Here is a 22,261-nt window from a genome sequence, read left to right on the forward strand (position 1 = left end):
TCAGTTCTTTCTGAGCTAAAAAGACGGGTCAGCAGCTTATCAAAACCTATTAGTTCTTTCGGTCAAATTACATTTTGAATAAAGACACTTCATTCCCATTGTGTTTCTCAGTGAATGATTCTGGTATTTTCTTTCAGGAATAAACTGAATCAGCCACTGCAGGCAATTAACTCAGTAAATGACTACCAGGAGGAAGCACTGATGCTGTTGCCATGCTAATCCAAGTCCTGCAACAAGCTGTAGCAGCATTTATTGCAGTATTGAAAGAGCAGAGATGTTCTTACCTCGGTGGCACCTTCACCCACTGATACAGCCTCATGAAGCTGAAGGGTGACAAATGTTAACACTGCAAAACCGAATTTGCCCCTGTATGGGTGTATACCCGATAAGAATCTAGTGAAAATAATTGCTGCATTTAATAAAAATCACCTTTCCAAGTATCGACATTTTTGTTCTTTCCTCTTTAAGTAGTTTTATGAAATAGAAAAGTATTGTGAGAGTTTCCCTACAAACTGTTCTCCAAAATGGTTTGAGTGTCATCTCTGTTCTTCCCTGGGGACCTCCGTGTGCATCCTGCATGCCAGTAAAGTCACAGTGCAGAAGAAAGCTCCGCTTTTCCTTCAGCCTCACACCAGGTTATAGAGAGTGGATCCTCTGCAAACCCACACAGGAATTTGAGATAGATCACGGCTCTCCGACAGCCCACCAGTTCATTCAAGAGCTGAAGGGAAATACTGGCTCTGGAATTGCTCCTCCAGGGTTAAAGATACAATGAGAAACAAGCAACCCACAGAGCTGGAGTTTTCTAAACCCATGGTTGAAATAAATCAGAATCCTACTGAAAACATGAATATTCACATACACAGGACACCCCTGGTCACTGCCATTCAAGTCCAGGATGTATTTGTTATCCCCAGAAAAGTAGATGATCAAGTGCTGCTAACTCTCACTGCTTCATGGCACTGCACCTACACCCTAAGTTTTATGACAATACTTGCCCCATACTTTGTCAGAGAATTATCCTTTCCGTGCCCCAGATCTTTTTTTTTTTCTTTTATTTCTTTTTTTTTTTTTTTTTTCCCATGAGTATTTAAACATCTAAAGGACAAAAATTAGGCTACCTCTTCTTGGCACGTGCAGACCCTACATCAACAGTGGAATTGGAGGCAGCAAGTCTCTGTACAGCAGCAGGAACAGTTAAAGCAGTAATGATAGGCTCTGGAAAGGCAGTTCTCTTTCTGGCTCTAGTATTTTTGAAAATACTATTCATAGCCCCCTGCAAAAAAAAGAAAGAGCTATCCCCAAGGTGCCAGAATTTAAGATCAAAGGGAAAAAAAAAAAAGGAAAAAAAAAAATCAAAGGAAAAAAAGGAGCTGTAGAATGAGCAGTGGGCAACTTATTCTAAGTTTGAACAAACAGTTTTTCAAATATTGATATACATACATGCATAGACAAAAATCCACTGTAAGACTGTTTGCAGTGTGCCTAATAGAAACACGTCTTTGCCATAATTTGCAGTATTGAATGACTAAAATGACCTTTTTTTTTTTTTTTTTTTAATTGGCCTTGTATGAGGTTTCACTTCATATACATGGTTTAGAAAAACCCTAATTGTGTTTTGCACTCATATGATAAGAGAAACAGCTAACACCTGAAACTTGTGCTAAATATCAGACTGTGTCTTTCCCACCGTCTTTGCCAAGGATAAGACCATTTACCTTCACCTGAGATTTACCAAGGATCATGCTGGATTTGATAACACTTGAAATTTGATAGAAATTCTTTACATCCCCAACACCCCTCCTTCCCCCCTACAAGATAAGCACTAGTTCAGTCAGAATATTTGCCTTCAAATTAATTCAGAGAAGTCCTATGGCATGTACAATAAAATAAAATAATTTTAAAAAAATCAGACTACATGATTATAATGGTTCTTTCTTGACTTAAAAGTTTAAGACATCTGCAAGTGACTGTCCTGATACATAATCTTATTGCCTCCCTAGTACCTGTGCACTCAGTAAGATTTATTGCACTGCTCTTCATCCCAAAAAACAGAGAAAATCTTGTTAGATCATCCATTCAATCTTGGTTTATTAATAGAGCCACTTATAGTTACAATGTGGTTGCATTTGAAGAGTTATCCTTATATGTCCCTGTATCTGGACAAATATTTTTGTTTCTTTTTGCATGACTTCACTCATTAAAGACAGGTATTCTATCAAAAGCGAACATAAACAAAGGAAATAAAATTACTGAGTCTTGGCACAGGCAGACATGTCAACACCAACTGAGACAGACTCTTACCTGGCAAAGGACACCCTAAGATTTCCAGTCTCATACAGATGCTACCTTCTTCGAACCAGGACCGGGGGTTTATACGGATGTAGCGTGCAACCAGAGGCACCGGCAACATGTTGAGAACAGGGATCTCTTTCTCACTGTTTCCTTCAAAAATCTATGTAGGCCAAACATACAGAAATGGCAAGATCAGTCCTTCAAAAAAACCTTTTAGGAATTTTGGTAGCAGAAAAAAATGAAGTCACCTGGTACAGCCCCCACGTTGATGGTGGCTCAGGCTGGAACTGCTCTTCAAAGAGCATAATCTCCCCGTGTCCCTCAGAGAGGGGCAAAGGAGCTGGAGCTCTACACCCTCTCTCCAGCAAAAGGCACCTCATGGGCTCAAGATTTCCCTGGGGATCAGCAGACTGTTGCTAACCTTTGCATGAATCACGCAACAAGAAAAATATCACAGGCAAGACCACTGCCAGGGTGGCATTTACATGCATAGGCAGACACACGCAGATTTGTCATGTAGGATATTCTGTGTCCCTCTCTATATTACGTGACTTGCTCTTAAAATTAGTGGGATCACTGAGAGATGTTGCCTTGTAGACTTATACTGACCAATGGGGCAAAACAAAACTTCATACAGACAGCACCCACTTTCCCACCTCTGCTCTTCTTCATAAAATATCTCTTCCATGATACTCACCACATCTCCAGATTCATTTCTGACAGCGGTCCATGCATGACTGTCATTGCTCACCAACACTCTGTAAGAGGTCACCCAGTTACTCCTTGAAAAAGACAAAGAGTATCCAAGTTATTTTTTCAAATCTTAGAATGACCGCAAATTGAGTTTAATATAAGAAGCTTGTAAGGCTGCTAGCAATGAAGATCCCACCCAGCAAAGTCATGTCAACTCTTGGCTGAAAAAGAGACATACAAATCTAGATTCAACACATAATTTAAAAAGCCTATCACATAGAAGAAAAAAAAAAAAAAAAAACAAAACACAAAACCAAACAAAAACCAACAAAATAATATTCTGGGATTCCAGGAGATGAGGGATTATTGCTCTCCCTTCCTTTTAGATGCAGAGTTTGGGATAAATGGCTCATCTAGAATGGATGTATTCAGTGTTCAAAAATCTTACCTTTTCAGCTACAGAACATCTATTATTTCTTCTGTTATTATCAGAGAGGAGGGGAAAAAAAGTAATAAATCCTCTAGGAATAAAAGTCCGTGAATTTCAACCAGCTAAATTTTCATTTCTTCCAATCCAAGAATGACTGGAGCCTGCAGTCATTCTTGTATTTATTAGCAATAGATAGGAACAAAGAGACCATTCTGTCTCGGCACAGTAGAGTCCAAGGGATCACAGCGCTCATGCACTACTACAATATCTGCATCAATCTTCAGTAGGCTGATGTTTCTAGTGGCCTGTTATCTGATTTACAGCAAAATACCCTTCAATCTAAACCAGCAAAATCTTCATTTGTACTTAAACTGTGCCTCCTCTGTATTCAGCTAAAGAACAGTAGGAGGAGAAATAAAATGCTTCTTCCTGTATTCAGAGAGGAGTTAAAGCTATGCAGCTTTTACACGGTCTGGGAATTCCCCATGGTAATGTGTATACAGCTATGGAGAAGGTAATGCCCTGACTCTTCTCTCATATTTGTTCGTCTGACAGAGCAGCAGTAATTTATTTTTTTTTCTTGCTGACACCTTCTTGGTTTCCATAGGCAGTGACTTGGAGGCAAATTGTGGCTTGGAGGTGCTGTAAAGTCAGTCCAGGATGATTAAATTCTATGTTCATGTATATAAACTGATCGTGCGTAACCAGCAGTCATTCTTGGACACGGGTTCTTAGCTAAGCTACACACTCAGATTGCTGGGTGTGAAACCAGGGTAGGGAAAGCTCTTGGGACTAGAGGCAATTTGGGCGGTTATGGAAGAAGCAGCAGAGCGTATGGACAGGAGATAAGGGAATATCTGGATGGACAGACACAGCTAAGAAAAGCTTCCCCTTGTGCTGCACCCACACAAATGCAGCTTTGTTTTTCTTTCTTTTAAAAATCAACAAATAATATTATCAAAATACCTATGAACACACATGTTGACTTCACTGTGCTTACGTTTAAAGGGATAAACTAGCTTTTATATGTCCACTAAAAGAGAGCCCATCTTCTGGCAAAGACCAAAAAAGGGGCAGGGGTGGAACAAAAGCAAATTCATCAGCCACAAGATCAGCACAAGTTTACCCAGCTTTGTCTTGTACAAAATAGTGACCTTCAGGTAATGCCTAAGTCAGTGCATGGCAGCATTATACAGTTATATTATACATAAAGATACGTAATAATAATCATATAGCACATCAGTATATTGCATTATAATGTTATAGTATAATTATTATAATAATATTACATGTAGTATGTATTATATAACTAATTTTATGCTTCCATCTGCTATTTCATTTTCTGAGTAACATTGGTCCCACTTACACAAAAGATTCAGACTGATGTCCAGACTTACAGTGACACCTAAACCCAAAGATTAGCTAAGTGTTTAGTAGGATTTACAAAAGCACTTCTGTATGTAGTATACTAATACCCCAAAAGTAAAAGATAAGTGATTTTGAAAAAATGACTGAACAAACCCAGCTCTGTTTTACGCTAAACCAGTCCTTTGCAAATCTTTCACCAGTCTTCAGTTAATAGATTTTGCTACTCATGTTAGTTTAAATGGAAAAAAAACATCTTGCCTATTGCCAAGCAGACTGAACTTTCTATTATTGTATTGAAGAGATAAATACATCTATCATTTGTAATGCACACACTACTTCAACATTTGTTAAACAACTTTAACAAGTTAGCAGCACTCTGAAAATACTAATTGTCTGCCTGTCAGTGAAAGATCTCTTGGGGCAGAGGATTTACTGGAGTTCTATGAAGTGCCACGGTGGCATCTCAAGTCTTCATGGCTGTAAAATGATACACAACAAAGTAGACAGTGACTTCAAGGTGCTATATAAGTTTCTACCAGTTCTTGCAAAGAACTTTCCTCTGCTTCTTTGTGATCATAAGTTGATGGAAGGCAGATTTATTTCTAGCAAAGATGGAAATTAGAAATTTTGTAAACGGCCAACATTAAACCCCAGGAAGAGGTAAAATAGGTTTTTCTGGTTTAAAAAAAAAAAAAAAAAAGCTTGAGAGTAAGTAAAATTCATGGGTTTGAATGAGGGAGGCGGGGGTAGTGTACATACTCAGTGCACACAGAACGGTGGTGTTTTTTTTGTTGGTTGGTTTGGTTTTGTCTGGGGGGCTTGGGGGTGGGGTAGGCTTGTGAGGGTTTGTTTTGATGTTGGTTTTTTTAATATTCTTGGTCATTTTTCAACATCAGGTTAAATGACCAAAAGAGGCAGCGTCACAAACCAAACAACATCATTGCTTCTGAAGTATTACAGAACTTTTTTCACTTCAACTGCACAAATAAGATTAGGACGGCAAACACAATACATCTGTATTTGTTACACTACACCTGGAAAAGAAATGCAAAGAGAATACCGGTCATACAAAAACAAGACAACAGTGGACATTCTTTATAATTGAGAATTTTGTAAGGAAATCATGGCACATATAGAAAGTTTTTAAAAGAACCAGCTCGATTTACTGGCGCGAGAAAACGTTGCTGTTTTCCCAATATTTCCAAGCTAGGAATTTATTTACCATATTTTAATTTTCTCACTCCCTACAGTTACAAAGGTTCAAAAAAGGAAAATGTATACTAATCAGTCGTACACTTGAGTAGCAACCAGTAACATGCTTTTCAGAGGCAGCCTGCCAATTAAAATACAAATGGGACTACATCCAGTCTTGTACATTTGCAGTATAGATGGAATACAGAGGGTCACGAGGGGAGATAAATCAGCGTAATGTATTAAGTCACACACCACATCCTATTAACTGTGCTTGCCTGTAAGGAATAAGCATTCTCTTTGCATTTGTTGAGATGTAGAATAAAAACACCACAGGTGGCCAGATCCTTGTCCCACTGGCCCTAAATGCAAAACCACCTTTAGGGGTTTAAATTCCCCCGTCCTTTTTCTAAAGTCATAAGAAAAAGAGCTTCTGCCAATATTAGGAAGGCTGATGTAAATTCAGATTTTCCTTAGAAATGGCATCTTCTGCCTTAAAGTCACATTCCCTGTGGTGGAGAAGGGGACCTCTGCATGTCGTCATGCGTTCAGAGTACCTGGAAAACTAGCAGAACCTAATGCACAGGGCTTCTGACCAGGGAGCTCAGTATCTTTAAATCCCAGATATTTCTACAGACACAGACCAGCAGAAGAACATCCAACGTACTAAATCTTCTCGAAAGCTGCAGATTTCTACACATGTGCAGCACAGGAGGTCTGATGCTTCCAGGAAGCAGATGGATGTGTTGCACATGCTTGAATCAACAGCCGGTCTGTTTACAGTAAGCACAGTGCTTCCTGGAACTGAAAAGTTTAATATGTACATGGTGCTCAGTTTATTCATGTAGACACCCAAACCTAAAGCTTTCAGGGAAATCCATCACAGAAACATGACAGCTAAAGCAAAGCCTTGTGCTAGAAGGAGTTTTGGGGAATGTCATCTGCTTTGTGTTGTTACCCGATGACCATCTGCTTTGTGTTGATACCCGATGACAGAAAGATCCCTCTCATTAGGTTTGGGATTTGCAGACATCAATTTCTGAATCTTTTTGGGGCCCATCAGCATTGAACAATAAAGTTATCTAGGGAAAGCTGAAAGCAAGCTATAAAGCTTTATAGTACTTAGGATGTCCCTGCCACTGTTTTAGAAAGGCTCTTCTGAATAAAATCTCCCTGGATTTACTATGATACTCCTCTGATACTTGTTGGGTTTGTAGAGTCAAGTAGACATAATTCAGGGAAAGACCTATGCCAGCATTCAGAAAAGAGTGCATTAGCAAGGTCTTTCTTGGCAGGAAGCTAGGGACTGCACAAGTGATTGTATGGCAGTATCTTCAAAAGTATTCAAGGTTACCTACCTCTAGTTCATCATGCTCTAGCACAAAGTGCTGCTTACATGATTCCTCACAAATTTCATCAGTGCTATAAAAGGATCGGAACATACAGATTCAACAGGAATCATTTGGATTCAGGTGCTTCCCATTAAAAATCCTCCTTAAAATTTATGGCAGCTTTACCTCTTCAGGAGAAACCTATCTGAAAAATCTCATTATCCACTGCCAACATTAATCAATTCATTTCACAGAAAGTAAATGCAAAAATCAAAATATGATTCAAATTCACTTAACGTGGTGGATTTTTAAAAATATATTATTAATTAGTTGGTTTTTATCTGTAATGCATTAGCTTTACGCAAGGCTTCAACTTTAAATTCAGTTTCTTGTGATGCGTGGAAACGTTCAGCTCGTTCATGTCCATCCAAAAAAAAGACAAGCTGAGGGATTAAGTGACTTGCCCAGGGACATAGAGGAAACCTGAATCAAAGTAGAGAATTAAAAGCAGATCTCCTACAGTCTTGGCAGGTTCCTGTGCAGAGAATCAGCTTTCCTTATCTAACCACATCATCAGGCTACTGAGCATAAGACAAGACACCGTGACAGCACCAGAACAGCAAAACATCTTTCTGCCTTGCCTCCCCCAATATAATTTGCTTATTTTTCTTCATGTGTATCAGACACATAGATGAATCTCAACTCAGCACAACACACAGCAATTACTAAATGAGAAGCAGTGGAGGGGTGCCAGACTTTTGGCTGCCCAGCCTCTAGCAGGCGAGTACATCAGCTGAGACTTCTCACTATTTGGGTACAGTTTTATTTGTTTGGACAGCATCTGCTGCATGTAATATTTTAAGGCCAAGCTTCTCAATTATGGAAACCTGAATAAGCAACAGGTGAAATAAATCCGATACTTTTTATCCTAGTCTCTAAGGATGCTTTTCCAAATCAGTAGAGCCCCACATGATTGAGATAAATGAGAAAGGTTGACAGGTGCTGGTCAGCAGAAGTTCAAGCCCACAGTGGCAGAGATGCTGGGGATGAGACCAGCAAACATTGGCAGAGTTCACATTAGTATCATCTACCATAGACCCGGCTCCAGCTGACCGTATTATTCTTCTGCTGTCATGATAATCTGATTTATCTGCATTACAAAACCCTAAAATTAATAGAAAATAGAACCAGACAGGCACACAGATGTGTATCCTTCAATAATGTATAAACTGACAAGCCAAAATACTTGAAATAGCAAAACCTCTACACTAAAAAAAAAATGTTAGGCAAACCTTAGATTAAACTGTACTTATGCAACAGAATCAGCATGCTGGCAATTAAATGGCTTTCTGCTTGAAAAAGTAATTTGTCGTCTCACGCAATTAAATGCAAAACCATTAATATTAATATTCTATGACAATATTTATGCTGATAAAATTTTAAATCACCCACTGCCCAAGAGTTTCAAAAACAAGCTAAATGAGAAAATGCTCAGGCTAACCACAGGTAGCCCAGCAAGTTTTACAAACTAATTAAAATAAACATGATTTAAGAGATGGAGCTTGACTAGCAAGCAAGGGTATTTTTTTTAATAATTGAAATCTTTTAATGTTTAATTTTTAAAATTGCTTCTAGCTGACTTAAATGAATATACTGCTGTGAAATCCAGCTCTTCGGAGGCCCTACAAAGAAAAGTGCAGGGCCAGAATTTCACTTCCTCAGAATGAATTAAGTACAGATTTTTCAAAGCTCTTTTCTCAGTGAGGAAGAGTTGGGTTTGCAAATGCATTTCCCACACAATGGCTGCCACTTACAGCCAAGTTTTTAATCTCCAATTTTCTGACCTTCCAAGAAAATCTGGTGCTAGCTGTGGGTGTTTCCTTTTGTTGTACATTCGGATAGTAACACCTGAAGGTGCCAGGTGTCCTGCATGGGGTCAAAGATGTCCTCTACCCCAAAGATTTTATGGTCTTAACACCTATGATTTTGGGCTGTTCTTTATAAAAAGATCGGTATGTGTTTGAAATTCTTCCTACACCAGACTTTCCCCATTCATATCTTATATATCTGCTAAACATGACCAAGCTCTGATTCCTTTTCTTCTAAACCTCCTTTTGTGACATTTTTATTTTTCCATTCTTGTTTGTGTCTATCACACCTGTGTAAAACAGTCACATATTTGAGAAGAAGAAAAATCTGAACTATATAGTCACTGCCTCGCTACGTCTTTTTCTCTCCTTCCTATGAATATTAAAGTAATGGAAAATGAAAAGCTCTGACAGTAACCAGCAAATACTGCCATTTGTGTGCACAGCTGTGAGCATATTTAAAGTAATGCAGAAGGGGCTCACAGCTACCAAGTGCACACAAAGATGTGGCCAAGTGCCACTTGGTGCTCACAAAAGGGATACACTGGGCACGGCTGAGGGGAAAGGAGCAGCTGCCTGATGTCCCCTAGGTATTCCCTCCCCCCCTCAATCATTCTCATCGCAATGAGTCATGATGAACATGCAAAATATACAAATCAAGGCTGTGATTAATAAGTGTGAGTAATCTGTTGCAGCAGATGCCTGTATTCATTTGATGGATCCTTTTCCTCAAGGCTTCAGTTCATTTGGTTTCCAACTGCCCATCGTAGTCCCTGCCACGGAGGTTAAAAATCTTCCTTTCTTAAGATCCCCAGTGAGGCTCACGGTGCAAAGCAGGTTCTCTCCACCCACCACCACCCTTTTTGCAGTGCGAAGGGGTGGTTAACCAGGCAGGAGCCCTCCTCCCGGGGATGGCAGTGACCTGCTCCCTCCCAGCCCCGCAGTGACTCACTGAGTCCTTGGCTAAAGACGTGTAACTGGAGCAAGAGCCCCATGACCGATCATCCCCGCGACAAAACAGCATCAGTTTTGATAATTTTGTCAAAAATTCTTGTGAAAGTATAAATACATTTCTGGGTGTGCTGTCAGAACTCCACCTACACGGGATCATCTGAGCTGGTCACAAACCCATCCGGGAGCGGATGGCAAGCGTAGGGATGAACGCTGTACGAAAATCCTGTGTAGGGCACACGGATAGAGGTGGAAGATGAACGTGGCACAGGGACTGAAGTAAAGCAAACAGATGGAGAGCACTCGAAGCTGCCAAAGGCTGACTCTCAGTGCTGCAACAATTGAAAGCCCATGAGATGGCTCCACCAAGCCAGAGTGAATGGAAAATATAACTTGATAGGCAAGCTACTCATAGACATTAGTATAATATGGAACTAGTGACATTAATATATCAAGGGATCTTTTTCTACACTGAATTCAGATTGTTTTAGAACTCCTATCAACACATTTGATACGATTTCAGTGGATTCGGACCAATTTCACTCTACGAGAGTCTGACTTTGGGGAAGCTGTAATAATTTCTGTAGTCCTGTCACCCAGTCAGGGCAAATAACAGTTTGCGCTGATTCGATGCACCATAACAATTCATGACAGTACAGAGCAGCTGCTTATTTTATTACCCAACGTGGATAAAACATCAATACACTTTCACTGAATTTGCTGAAGTTTGATAAGGGTGTGTTTTCACAGCCTCTGTGTGGAGATAGGAGATAGTGCTTTGAAAGTATTTTCATTGTTCTTGTGAGCTGGACAGGATTTAGAGTTTATTCTACTATGGTTTCTAAAGCAGCATCGTGCTGTTGTTGTATTTTGCCCCTTCTTCCTGTGTACAGTGCAAAAGTCTGTTTTCTTATATATCTGTAAAAACAACTCAAATACCTGTGAGTAACCACTACACTGTCCCAAATGCTACCACAGCTACACTGAAAGGATTATTGCTGTCTTTATACTCTTATTATTGGAACACTGAAGATATTATGATTATCTCTTCATGAAGCCAACCTTACTACTAAGACCATGGTCTTAAGACCATGAACGGCTGATAAACTGGGGAGGAAGCAAGGAATTTTTACTCTCTTGCAAGCAAAGAAGTTCACCATCCTTGCAATCCTCACATACAGACTGTCCATAAAAGCAAATCTCAGCTCCTGAGGAATTGCCAGTGAGTATAGCAATAACTTAACATTTGGAGCAACACATTCATTTTGTGACTAAAGAAAGAGCAGAATGCTGTACTGCCAAAATTAGAAGCAAGTAAACTGCACTGACCTAAATTTATCCTCAACTATATCTCTGGAAGGTACCCAGCTTGCTAAGACCTACAGTTCCCTAAGGGTAGTTTGTCAAAAGGGATGTTGGGGGATCACAAAGGGCTATGCCACACACGGAGAAGACTGGGTATACTATAAAAAAAAAAAAAAAGAAAAATTACTCCCCTATTCAATTACAAATATATTGTCTTTAGCAAAAGCATCATCAGACACAAAATCAGATCTGCTGGGTATTTATTTGCTATCCCTATAAAGTAGCATAATGAAATCACACAAGTGAGAGAGCGAGCACATAATGGTGTCTACACTAGCTTCTAGTTAACACACAGTTTCAACAGTGATGAACAAAAGTGACCAGTTTAAAACTGTGTCAGTTTAGAAGCAAGCGATATAAGACATTGTAATTATTCCTTCTAGCCAGCAACACCAATTATTTGTTGCCTCCTCCAACCAACCAACCTTTTTAAGCACTGTTGCAGGTTTGCAAGGCATGTAGACTACACTCTACCCAAAGGAGACTTTGAAAATTGCCGCCCCCTCATTTCTATATTTTTTTTCATAAAGACAAATATCTTGCATAAAAGTAAAAAATCTTCAATATTTTCATGAGGCTGAAAAGTCTTAAAGGAAACACACTTGGAATTAAGTCTATTTTGATTTTTTTTCTAAAACTTCCCGAATTCTGCTTTGGAATTTGAACATTCTGCAGGGATTATTTAATCCATGCTTTTTCTTGTTGTCATTTTGTTATTTTATGACAAGCAGTGGTAGTGCATGATTTAACATGGTTGAAAGGTTAATTTGAAGAAAAATTACAAATACATCTTACTGAAATGTTGCGTCCTCTTCTAAAAATCAAAACATCCTCTGTGTTGAAACAGTCCGAAGCTTTATATCACAGTCAGTAGACACTGACTCTATTTAGATACGTGGGTTTTTCTCTTGATACAAATGATGGTGCTGAATTATCAGAAGATAGTTTGGGTTGTGGGAAACATGTTTCCTATGTTTTTTAGATTCTTGCCAAACTGCTAAGAGTGATTAATGTTTTCTTTCCCTCTGTCAAGAGAATGCATATTTTAAACTATCACATCATTGCTCTAAATATATGGCACAATTCCACAGTGATGCTTCCAGTGTCCCACTCAATTACCTCGAATAGTTGTTTAAAGATACTTGGTTCATAAAACTGACAGATGTATTGGCAGAAATATAAAGAATTACGTACTTTATTTCTCCCACAAATATTCATCCATATACCCCCTTGTAGTCCAGCTATGGCACCATCCACATCCCAGAGGAGATGTCACATGCTTTTCTAAAGAGTCACATCACTCACACAACTTTCTCTAGCCTGAGAAAACAAATAAAAACGCTCTGCAAAGAGGTGTCACCAATGTCCATTGATTACTGGATATTGATAGTGAAACGGTGTGGTAACTGCCCAGAGACACTGATCTCCAGATGTTCTCAGTTCGTACAAACGAATGGATATTCTGTCCAGCCTCAGGGTGTTAGCTTTTATTCATATCAGCTAACACTTGCGGCACTTCTAAGTTTTGGATAACTTCAGTGTAAAAATCAAAAAGAAATCCTGGTTCTTGCAGCTGAGCCCCACTTGATCTGTGAAATTCCACAACTGCAGATCTTCTGGATAATCTAAGCAGAGTTTCTAATTTCCAATGGCAAAAGAGCTCTTTGCCATGATTTCAGGTTTCCCAAGAATGACTGAGGTGCCTGAACAGCAACAGCCCTTGAGTACACATGCTTGCCTTGACTGGTTCTTGAGGAAGAACTCCTCAAATTCAGAAGTTTTTGTTCAAAGCCTGGTTTTGCTTGTTACGGGAGGAAAAAAAGAAAAGCAGAAAGATTTGATTCTATGTGACTATCATGGCATTCACAGCCAGGTAGTTCGAGCACAAAATTTGACTCGGAAAGGTTTTTTCTTAAAGGGAAGTGATTGAACAATTCAAGTATTCGTTACTAACCAAGCATGGTTTCCTTGTTTCTTTAGTTAGGTCATCTGTGCTTTCAAGAGCTGTTTCTGCACCTTGGCCTCTCCCTCTTCAAGGCTCTCATATCTCAAACACAAGAGCCCTAGACAGGCAAGCAGAGCCACAGCCCCATGGGAGAAGACAGACAAGAAATAGCAACTTTTCAGGTGAAACCGGGAGAAGAATAACTGAGGTGAAGCAGTTCCTGCCAAGATGAAGTGACAACCCCATACATTTTTGTGGTCTTTGCATTGTGTCAAGTGTAACCTTCAGTTCAACATTGCCTATAAAGCTCAAAAAACAACAACAAAAAAGCAAAGATGGATGCAAATAGACTGTCTCTGGGTGGAGTGGGCCATCAGCAAAACCAGACTGCAGTTGCCAGTGCTGCTATAAAGTAAAGGGTTGCTTCCACCACCAGTATACTAGCTCTGGCTACAGCATCAGACATACAAGCAGAATCAAAGGCCAGGCTGCCAATAACTCAAATGTTGCAGCCCTGCAGTGGGGGGTAAAGTTATCTGATACAAGATTCAGCAGGGTGTCCTTGCCTGTCCTCCCTTGTCACGTTACACGTCCTCATTAATTCAGCAGCAGGAAGCTAAACAGGACCAGGACAGGCACAAATCTGATCTAGGCAGAAGCTCAGAGAGGACTTTCAGTTAAGTAATTTTCTCCACTTTGTTAAAGTTTCTTATTCAATACAAAGAGGGGAAAAAAATTTGCTTTTCTGATTCTTTATCACTATCACATAATAGCATTAGTGAACTTAGCATATATTCTAGTGTCTTGATTTTTTTTTTTTTTTTATAATGCTGGGAAAGTAGCCAAGGCTTAAATAAAAATCTTACCTTGGCTCTCAAGCTTAGCAGCCTTTTGAATTAATACAACACAGATAAGAGGGGTGGTTTTTGGCTCTCCTACCTGAAATCAAGCTTAGTCTCCAACATATGTTTCTATTAGTTACAAAAGCACTATATTCTTGTCACATAACTGCATGAAGTCAGGCAGATGCCTCAGGTAACAGAATGGCATCTTTTTGTACAAACTTTCATATCATAAACAGCCATTTTTGATACCATCACAGTCAGTAGCTAAGTATAAGAGAAGGAAGGTAACGAGTCTCCTTTGCTTCTAGTGCCCATTATAGCAAAACACTCAGAACAGAACCTGCCCTCACCAGTAAAAGTTCTACCAGCCAGTTTCTCCTGGACTTGGCTACAAAATACAATTCACTGCCTGCAACCCCTATGACTACCATCAGGTCACTGTCTCCTGAGTTTGCCACAAATACCAAAGCTTCCACCAGTGCCTCCAAACCCCATCCCAAGGCAACTTCTGCTCCAAGCTCAGGGTCTACTGTTGTCTGGATTCAATTTCCCTTTGCATAGCTCTTCTACACACCAGCATTTCATGGTTTTTTCCCTTTCTCTCACTTTCTTGAGTGCCGGAGGAATTGAGGCAGAAAGCCATACTGAGACGATTACCTTTCAAATGCAACAATATGAGTAATTCAGAAAGCAGCGTCTGCTATCTTGCTGGGTATGATGTTCCCAGGTGCCGAGTCCCTGGAAGTCCCAGGAACAACACTCTTGGCCCAGATGAGGGCTGCATGCATCAGCCTAAACTCTTTTGAAAACATGTACACCTACTTTGGTACCTCAGGAAGTACCGAGTTAATTTTAAAATCTAAGGACTTACACATGCAGGAGCAGAGCACACAAACGTCAACTACATTGATTTAATCTGCTCAGTCTGATGAAGGGAGAGAGAAAATGAGCTGGACTTGAGGGAAGGCAGTCCCACAGTCAAGGCTGTATCAAGACACACCAAGAGAGATGAAGACCATCACACTCTAACTAGAAAAGCCACCTCCATGGCAGCCCCCTGTGTGTGAACTGGAGGCAGGGAAGGAGGTCACTCCTTCCTGGGACTATTTCTTCCCACTCCCCTGGCCTCTCCATGGGGCAGAGCTCAATCTTACAAGACGTGTTTTCCAGGAGACATTAGCCTGTCCCACAGTGCAGCTAGTCCAGTTGAAACTATCTTTGCTCCTATGAAGCAGAAATGGGCCTGTTTATCTGCAAATCTAAGTAACAATCTATGAGGAGCCTGTACTTGCTCTCCCAGCATCAACCCTGCTCCTACTGCAGACCCTCGGGGATCTGCCCATCAACTCATTGTGGCAGAAGAGGGCAAAACCAGGATCCGGTAATTTATAAACCAGGCCAAAAAACCCCAACTGTGAATGCCAACTATAAATAGAGTGTCAAGTCCTGCTGTAAGCTCACAATATAGCCAAACTAAAAATAGCAATACGACAAGACAAAGCAGTGCAGCACTGGTGTCGATATGAACAGCAATGTCAAGGTATGAATATAGAAAAGAATGAGACTTTGCCACAGTAATTATCTACCTAACACAGAACAATGTGTAATAAATATAGAAACCTTATTGCCAAAAAGGCTCCTATTCCCACAGCCACATTAAAAGAAAGTTTAAAAAACCCATAGAAATTAAACTATAGAAGGAAAAAAAGACTGTTTCTTTTTTTTTTTTTTTTCATAGATATAGCAGTATTTTTCTGGTTTGCCTCCTGTTATATGGCACATTCATTCTCTTGAGAGGTCTGATCAGAATGCATCTAAGGCTGCCCATCTCCTGAATATGTGGTCAAAAGGTGTAGCAGCACAAGTGGGATTATTTGCTCACATAACGCAATGGGACTCAAGAATTTAAGAGACTGAACAAACACTGTAAAGATCAGGAAAAAATAAACCATCACCTCCTGTTCATGCCAGCTGATTGCTGTATTCCTCATACACAATTCTCACCTCATTCTTACTGGCTTTATTATAGAGCAATCTGGGGACCTACACTTAGAAGTAGGTCACAAATGAGTAAATTCACACAAACCTGAGCAAAACGGTTATCTCCCAGTGCCATATACTCCTTCTGTAACACAGCCAGTAACCAGAGAGCTCACAAAGGCTTTCAGCATTGGAAGTGGGCAGCACTATCAGACCAAACCTGAGTTCCTGGGCTATGCATGGCTGGATTGTCTCCCTAGACCAATGCAGCAAGGCAGGTGCCCTATAGTGGCAAGCACTCCTTTCTAAATCTTTTTAGCAGGCAGGCTTGAATGACGTGGAGTTTTCCTAGCATCCGTAAACACAACTCAACATGCTTGCTACCAAACACTGCAGTCCTGGTCAACACATACGGTGTGGGTTTTGGTTATATTATAAATTCCTCTATAGAACAAAAAAAGTATAGATCTAAAATCTGCTTTAACTGCTCACTTAAAAATCATGTTGTTTTGGAATTTTACCAGTTATTTGGTGGCTGCCTATGTATTAGGAAATCTCAAAGATAACTGGTCATTCTTTAAGATGATAAACTGATCAAGTTAAATATTGAAAAATAATTAGGAAGTTAGAAACACAAACAAATTTGACAAGGTGTAGATAAAGATGTATAATCCGAGGGAACCATGGTGCTTCCTTTGCCAGATGCAGATAATGACTATAAATGTTTGCTGCCTTTAAACTTGTATTTTACACCATACAAAAGGACTTTGTCTTTTACTTTTTCTTCATTCAATTACTTGATGTCACACAGCATTTCCATTCTTTCTTTTTTTCTTGAAGAACCAAAACACAACACAACATGAATTCCTCGGTCTGAAAGCTCAGAATCTCATGGAGAAATATAAGCATTTACTTACGACCAGAGAGAGTTTCTTCCTTGTGTGATGACTCCAGTGAATTTTGTTAGCCTTCGAGCATCTACTTCAATCCACTGATATGGGTCATTTCTTCCCGCACACCAAGCGCCATCATAAAAATCATTTTCGTTAACACCTGCCTGAAAAGAAGGCAAAACTGTCTTCATAAATCAGAACCAAGATACTGAAGGTCTTTCATGGGAAAAAGAAAAGAAAACACAAAGTCATTATTCATTCCACTTACTCCTTTGGCTCTCTTTTAAGACCCTTGAGACTGTCATTCTCAACAGCTATATGGAGCAACCAAAATATTTTCTTACTGAAGGCAGGGAGGGAAATTGTGCAGAGTCCCTTCAAAAAACTAAGAACTGTTACATATAAAACTTAAGTTAGAGTGAGCGAGCATCAACAGAGCTTCAGTTCAGTCCACCTGTCTGTGACCCGATAGAACCTTTTTCCAGAACAAATTGTCCACATGTTCTTCAGAGTTATGGAAGTCCTAAAAAGCCATCCCCAACCCGTGTCAGTAATGATCAGTGCTGGAGCAATCTTCCTTCTCCTAGAAGCAGTAAAGGAGAGTGTAGGGCATCTGGAACCTGTAATACCATTTCCCACCAATTTTCAATCCCAGAACTCTTAGTATTCATCACTAGGGATATTCAAGCCGTAAGCAAATTAATATCAAAGGTCAAAAATTTAGGAATGCCCAGCTGCACTCCTACTTGTGTACCAATCTCTATCCCAGTTTATGTTGGCAAGAACACCACAAACAACCTTCTCAACATTTCAGAGAAATAGCTGCAAGGTATTTTGAGCAAGCTGTATTCTAAATACATCTGAAATAGCATTTAAAGAAACATAGCATTCGAAGTCTTCAGATATTTATCTTGTCACTAAAGCCCAGGAAATGTTTGGCACCAAGCTGGCTACTGCCATATAGAGCACAGAAGCTTTTCCATATCGTCCTCTGAGGCTATGTGTATTTTTATGATATTTCATCTGTATTTAATGTGGATTTACCATTGTCATCCATGCAATTCCAAGAATGAATATCCTTAAATATTTCACAAATATAAATTAAGAGTCTGGAAAACTTTGTAAGTTTACATTAAAGACAGATCTTAAAGCTCTGGTACACAGCTATTACCTGTTTGGTGGTATATTTTTGATTGGTGTGTGTATATACAAAATGCAAGTGAAGGACCCAAGAATACAACTCCCAGTTAAATTTCCTGATTTATCCCTCAGGTTCCCACTGAGCAGTATTAGCAGATATTACAGTCGTAGCTGGGTTACAGTGGCAGAGATTGACAGGTCTGTCTAGCTCCATTTTTACAGAAGGTTTCTACCAAAATGACACTGGCTGGGTCTAATGCACAAACAGAAGACGCAGTTGTTAATCCCTTTTCCCAGTTCAACTCTGGTGGCACCTGAAGGAAGTGCTGCAAAACAACTTAATTTATTCCTAAATTTAATTGGTAAAACTCCTTCTTTTCTCGGGTGTACAAATGTGAGAGAGGGCAGCTTAAAATTACTTGTTTTCCTGCAATTACCAAATTTACATTAAGCCACCTACTTCTGTGTATTAACTCTGATATTTTAAAGCGAAGTTTGTATAAAAATCAAGTTACAAGATACAGAGAAAGACTATTAACAATGGAAGATAAATTCTTCAAGGACAACTGAACAATGGGAAAACATAAGAATATAAATATGATCACTGACCTGAGTTATAACCTTTTACAAGAAAAGGTTGCAATGCATTTTAAAATAAGATGGAATTTGAAGTAGCCTTAGGGTTTAAAACCAATGCTTGACAGGAAGCGTTAAGATCTGCAGAGCACCTTAAACCAGCATCATGCTAATCCCCTTCACACTGATGAAATTCCACCAATTTCTGCAGATTAAGTACCCAGATCTTTCATTACTTCAGCAGACACCTTTGGTCCTCATTCAGACTGAGGATATTTCCCACTGGTGTGATGCTCATCAGGGTGTAAAGGTCTCCTCCACATTACAGTGAGAAGAGGGAAGCAGAGAAAAAGGAGCTTATTTGCAAAAAAACCCCCCACCAATTTAAATTACATAACGCTCCATGGTTTCAACTGGACTAAGCATGTGTTTGAGTAGTATAGCAAATATGGGGAGTCTAAAGGACATGTTTACAGTTACACACAAAATACTATTGCCTTAAATAGGGACAAAGAAAACATAACAGAAAAAAGAAACTGTGCTGTTATTTCTTCCTGCTTTCTTATTTTCTGACATCAATCTCTCTGAAGCTAAAAGAATATTTTTACCAGGTAAAAAGAAGCAGATGTCTGCATATAACTATCACAGAGTACTACCAGAAAAAAAAAGTTTAATCAATGAGAAGTTCTTATTAGAAATATTTCCAGAGGAAAAGACTTCCAATAAATTTACACTGAAATGTCTCTTTTCAAGCTTCAAGTCTGTATTTTTGCTTGAGGCACTTGAGGTTTTAAATTTGCCCTATAGCCACTTCAAAATATTGTTTCTATGAAAAAACTTTATAAACTTAATCAAATATTTAGTAGTTAAAATTACAATTCAGGAATGAAAATTTTTCCCAAGAAAATGAAAGATGGGAACAATTATCGTCAAATATTCGATCAAATAATATAGATCAAGACACCTTTTCTCAGTAAGATGTTTACTTGAATTTTAAAACTTTATATTGAATTAACAGATATAATTGATTCAAGTTATAACATACATAACTTTAAGCTATATATTTTAAGCACATTGTCTTCATAAGTAGAAGAGTGAAGGAGCTAATGAAAACTGAAAGGACTAGGTCTTAAGAAAAACCTTTTTTCCTTCACTGAATTTTTAGAACAACTCAAAGTCTAACCCAGTTCATATTTCACTTGCGGCCAAATGCAAAAATATTTCTCAATATGTAGTGTCTTACAAAGAAATGCCTTTTTTTCTGTGACTCCTGAATAAGTTATCTATAGATGGGAATGTTTAAAATTGTAATTCAAATAAAAGAAATCAACAGCTTATTATGTACCCAGAAACCAAGATGAAGGGAAACCAAAAGGTTACGGTTCCTTCACAAACAATATGACTTCTGATTTTAATTCATGTTTCTCTTCTGAATTAGAGACGTGTAAAACAGAATAAACACTTTCCCACATTACCACTGTTCCAAAAGTCTTATTCTATAATGAGGAGAAAGATATTACTACCTAAATGAATTTAAATGAAGAAAGAAATTTCAGTCTTCTGCCACAAGTCAGCTGGAGCAGCAGTAAAAATATACCTAATATCAAACCACTTCTCCTTAAATTCTTTTCCATTCCTCGTAGGGTGATTGCAAACATTATTTTACCATTGGAAGTTTGGGAGGGGAGAAAAAAAAAAAAGCAGCATTACTCATCACAGATATTTATAGCAACCACTGCCAGTAGAGAAGAAATAAGCAAACAGGTTAAAAGTAGAACTTTAATAATTTTGTCTTGTGCTTGTGTTTTGATAACGGAGCTTTTCAAAAGGAACTAGTGAAACAAAGAACTGAAAAGACAAAAAGCAATACATCCTGCTTGTTTGCATACACGATTGCATTACTTGGTTAATCAGTGTTGTTTGGAATTCTCCAACCAGGAAAATGAGGAAGCAGAAGAACCATAACCTGACTAATTATTTCAGGTTTTAACCACTGTTAATTATTGTACAAGTGACAAATACTAATGACTTTTACCCCTGAAGGCAGAGCGCCTCAGTGAATATTATTTTATGCTATGATTTTCCTGATGAGGTTAAATTACTACTGGTTGTGGCACTATTGCAATTGCAAGCTAGATCTCTGGTATACAGGGCTCTAGTAGCATTGCTCCTGCCCTCAAGACGTCACAGGACTGGGTCATACAGGAGGTCATACAGGACTGGGAGCAAAATCAGGTCCTGCACAGCGCAAGGTCACAAGAGAAGCAGTTTCTAGAAGGTCTTATCCAGCCCTGCTAAGTCTGTCCTTCTTTGGAATAAAGCATATACCGACTAATTTCATACGCTTCAAGTAATCTAAAAAGAAAATAAAATAACCCTCAGAAGCCTTTGAAAAACCTTCATTATTCTGCAAATTCCCTGTGAATTGAAGCAGTGCCAGTTACCTGGGGTGAGCCCTAAGCTTCTCAGCTAACTTTGCATCAGATGATGAGGTTGAGCAGAATGTAGATTCTGTCTTATTTGGGGGAGGAAAACGATAGTCACATGAATACCGTGATGGCATTGCGGTGATACCCAGACCATGCCACAGGGGCAGCAGCCCATAAAATTGCTCATCACCATACATATAGCATAGTGTTCTGGTGAAACTTCAGCAGCAACATCAGAGTCTCTCTAACTTGGCCAAGGGGTTTTCTTCATGTGCAGTACTAAACAGCATGAAAACACAGCCGCATAAATACCACTGCCTTTTGCCTTCCCGCAGCATGCTGCAACCTAACGGTTGGACTAGATGATCTTCAAGGTCCTTTCCAACCTAGTTGATCTGTGTGATTCTGTGAACCTGCCCTCTCGAGCAGCAAAGAGAAATCACCAGGGTCCTTGTTACCCATCTCAAGGGAAACCTGATCACTCTTTACAACTCCTGAAAGGGGGTGTCAGTCTCTCCTCCCACGTAACAAGCGATAAGACTAGAGAAAATGGCCTCAGGTTGCTCCAGGGAAGGTTTAAATGGAATATTAGGAAAAATTTCTTCACGGGAAGAGTTGTCAAGCATTGGAACAGGCTGTCCAGGGAAGCAGTGGAGTCACCATCCCTGTAGGTATCTAAAAGACATGCAGATGTGATGCTTAAGGGACATGGCTCAGTGGTGGACTTGTCAGTGCTAGGTTAATAGTTGGACTCAATGACCTTAAAGGTCTTTTCCAACCTAAATGATTCTATGATCTGACACGTCCGTCCCCTGTAGTACCTACTCTTTGTTATAAGCATATATCTTTTAAAAGCTACTGAAATTCAGAAGTCTTGATGCAAAGTAAAATTAACCACCAAATCCAAGTGACAGGGAAGAGATCTGCAAATTCTAAGTGGCTTTGATAAATTTGAAAGCAC

General features: G+C 39.3%; 1 protein-coding gene across 1 annotated transcript in view; it reads right to left on the reverse strand.

The window, feature by feature from the left end:
• The window catches only part of CPXM2 (carboxypeptidase X, M14 family member 2), a 79,813-nt gene that overhangs the window by 28,770 nt on the left and 28,782 nt on the right, over positions 1-22,261 (reverse strand). Inside the window, exons 3-5 of the mRNA XM_074908487.1 lie at positions 17,180-17,319; positions 2,993-3,077; positions 2,305-2,455 (exon numbers count right to left, since the gene is read on the reverse strand). Of these exons, the coding sequence (XP_074764588.1) occupies positions 2,305-2,455; positions 2,993-3,077; positions 17,180-17,319 (376 nt within the window). The remainder of the gene's footprint in view (positions 1-2,304; positions 2,456-2,992; positions 3,078-17,179; positions 17,320-22,261) is intronic.

The sequence above is a fragment of the Athene noctua genome, chromosome 5 (genome assembly GCF_965140245.1).
Source record: "Athene noctua chromosome 5, bAthNoc1.hap1.1, whole genome shotgun sequence".
Lineage (NCBI taxonomy): Eukaryota > Metazoa > Chordata > Aves > Strigiformes > Strigidae > Athene > Athene noctua.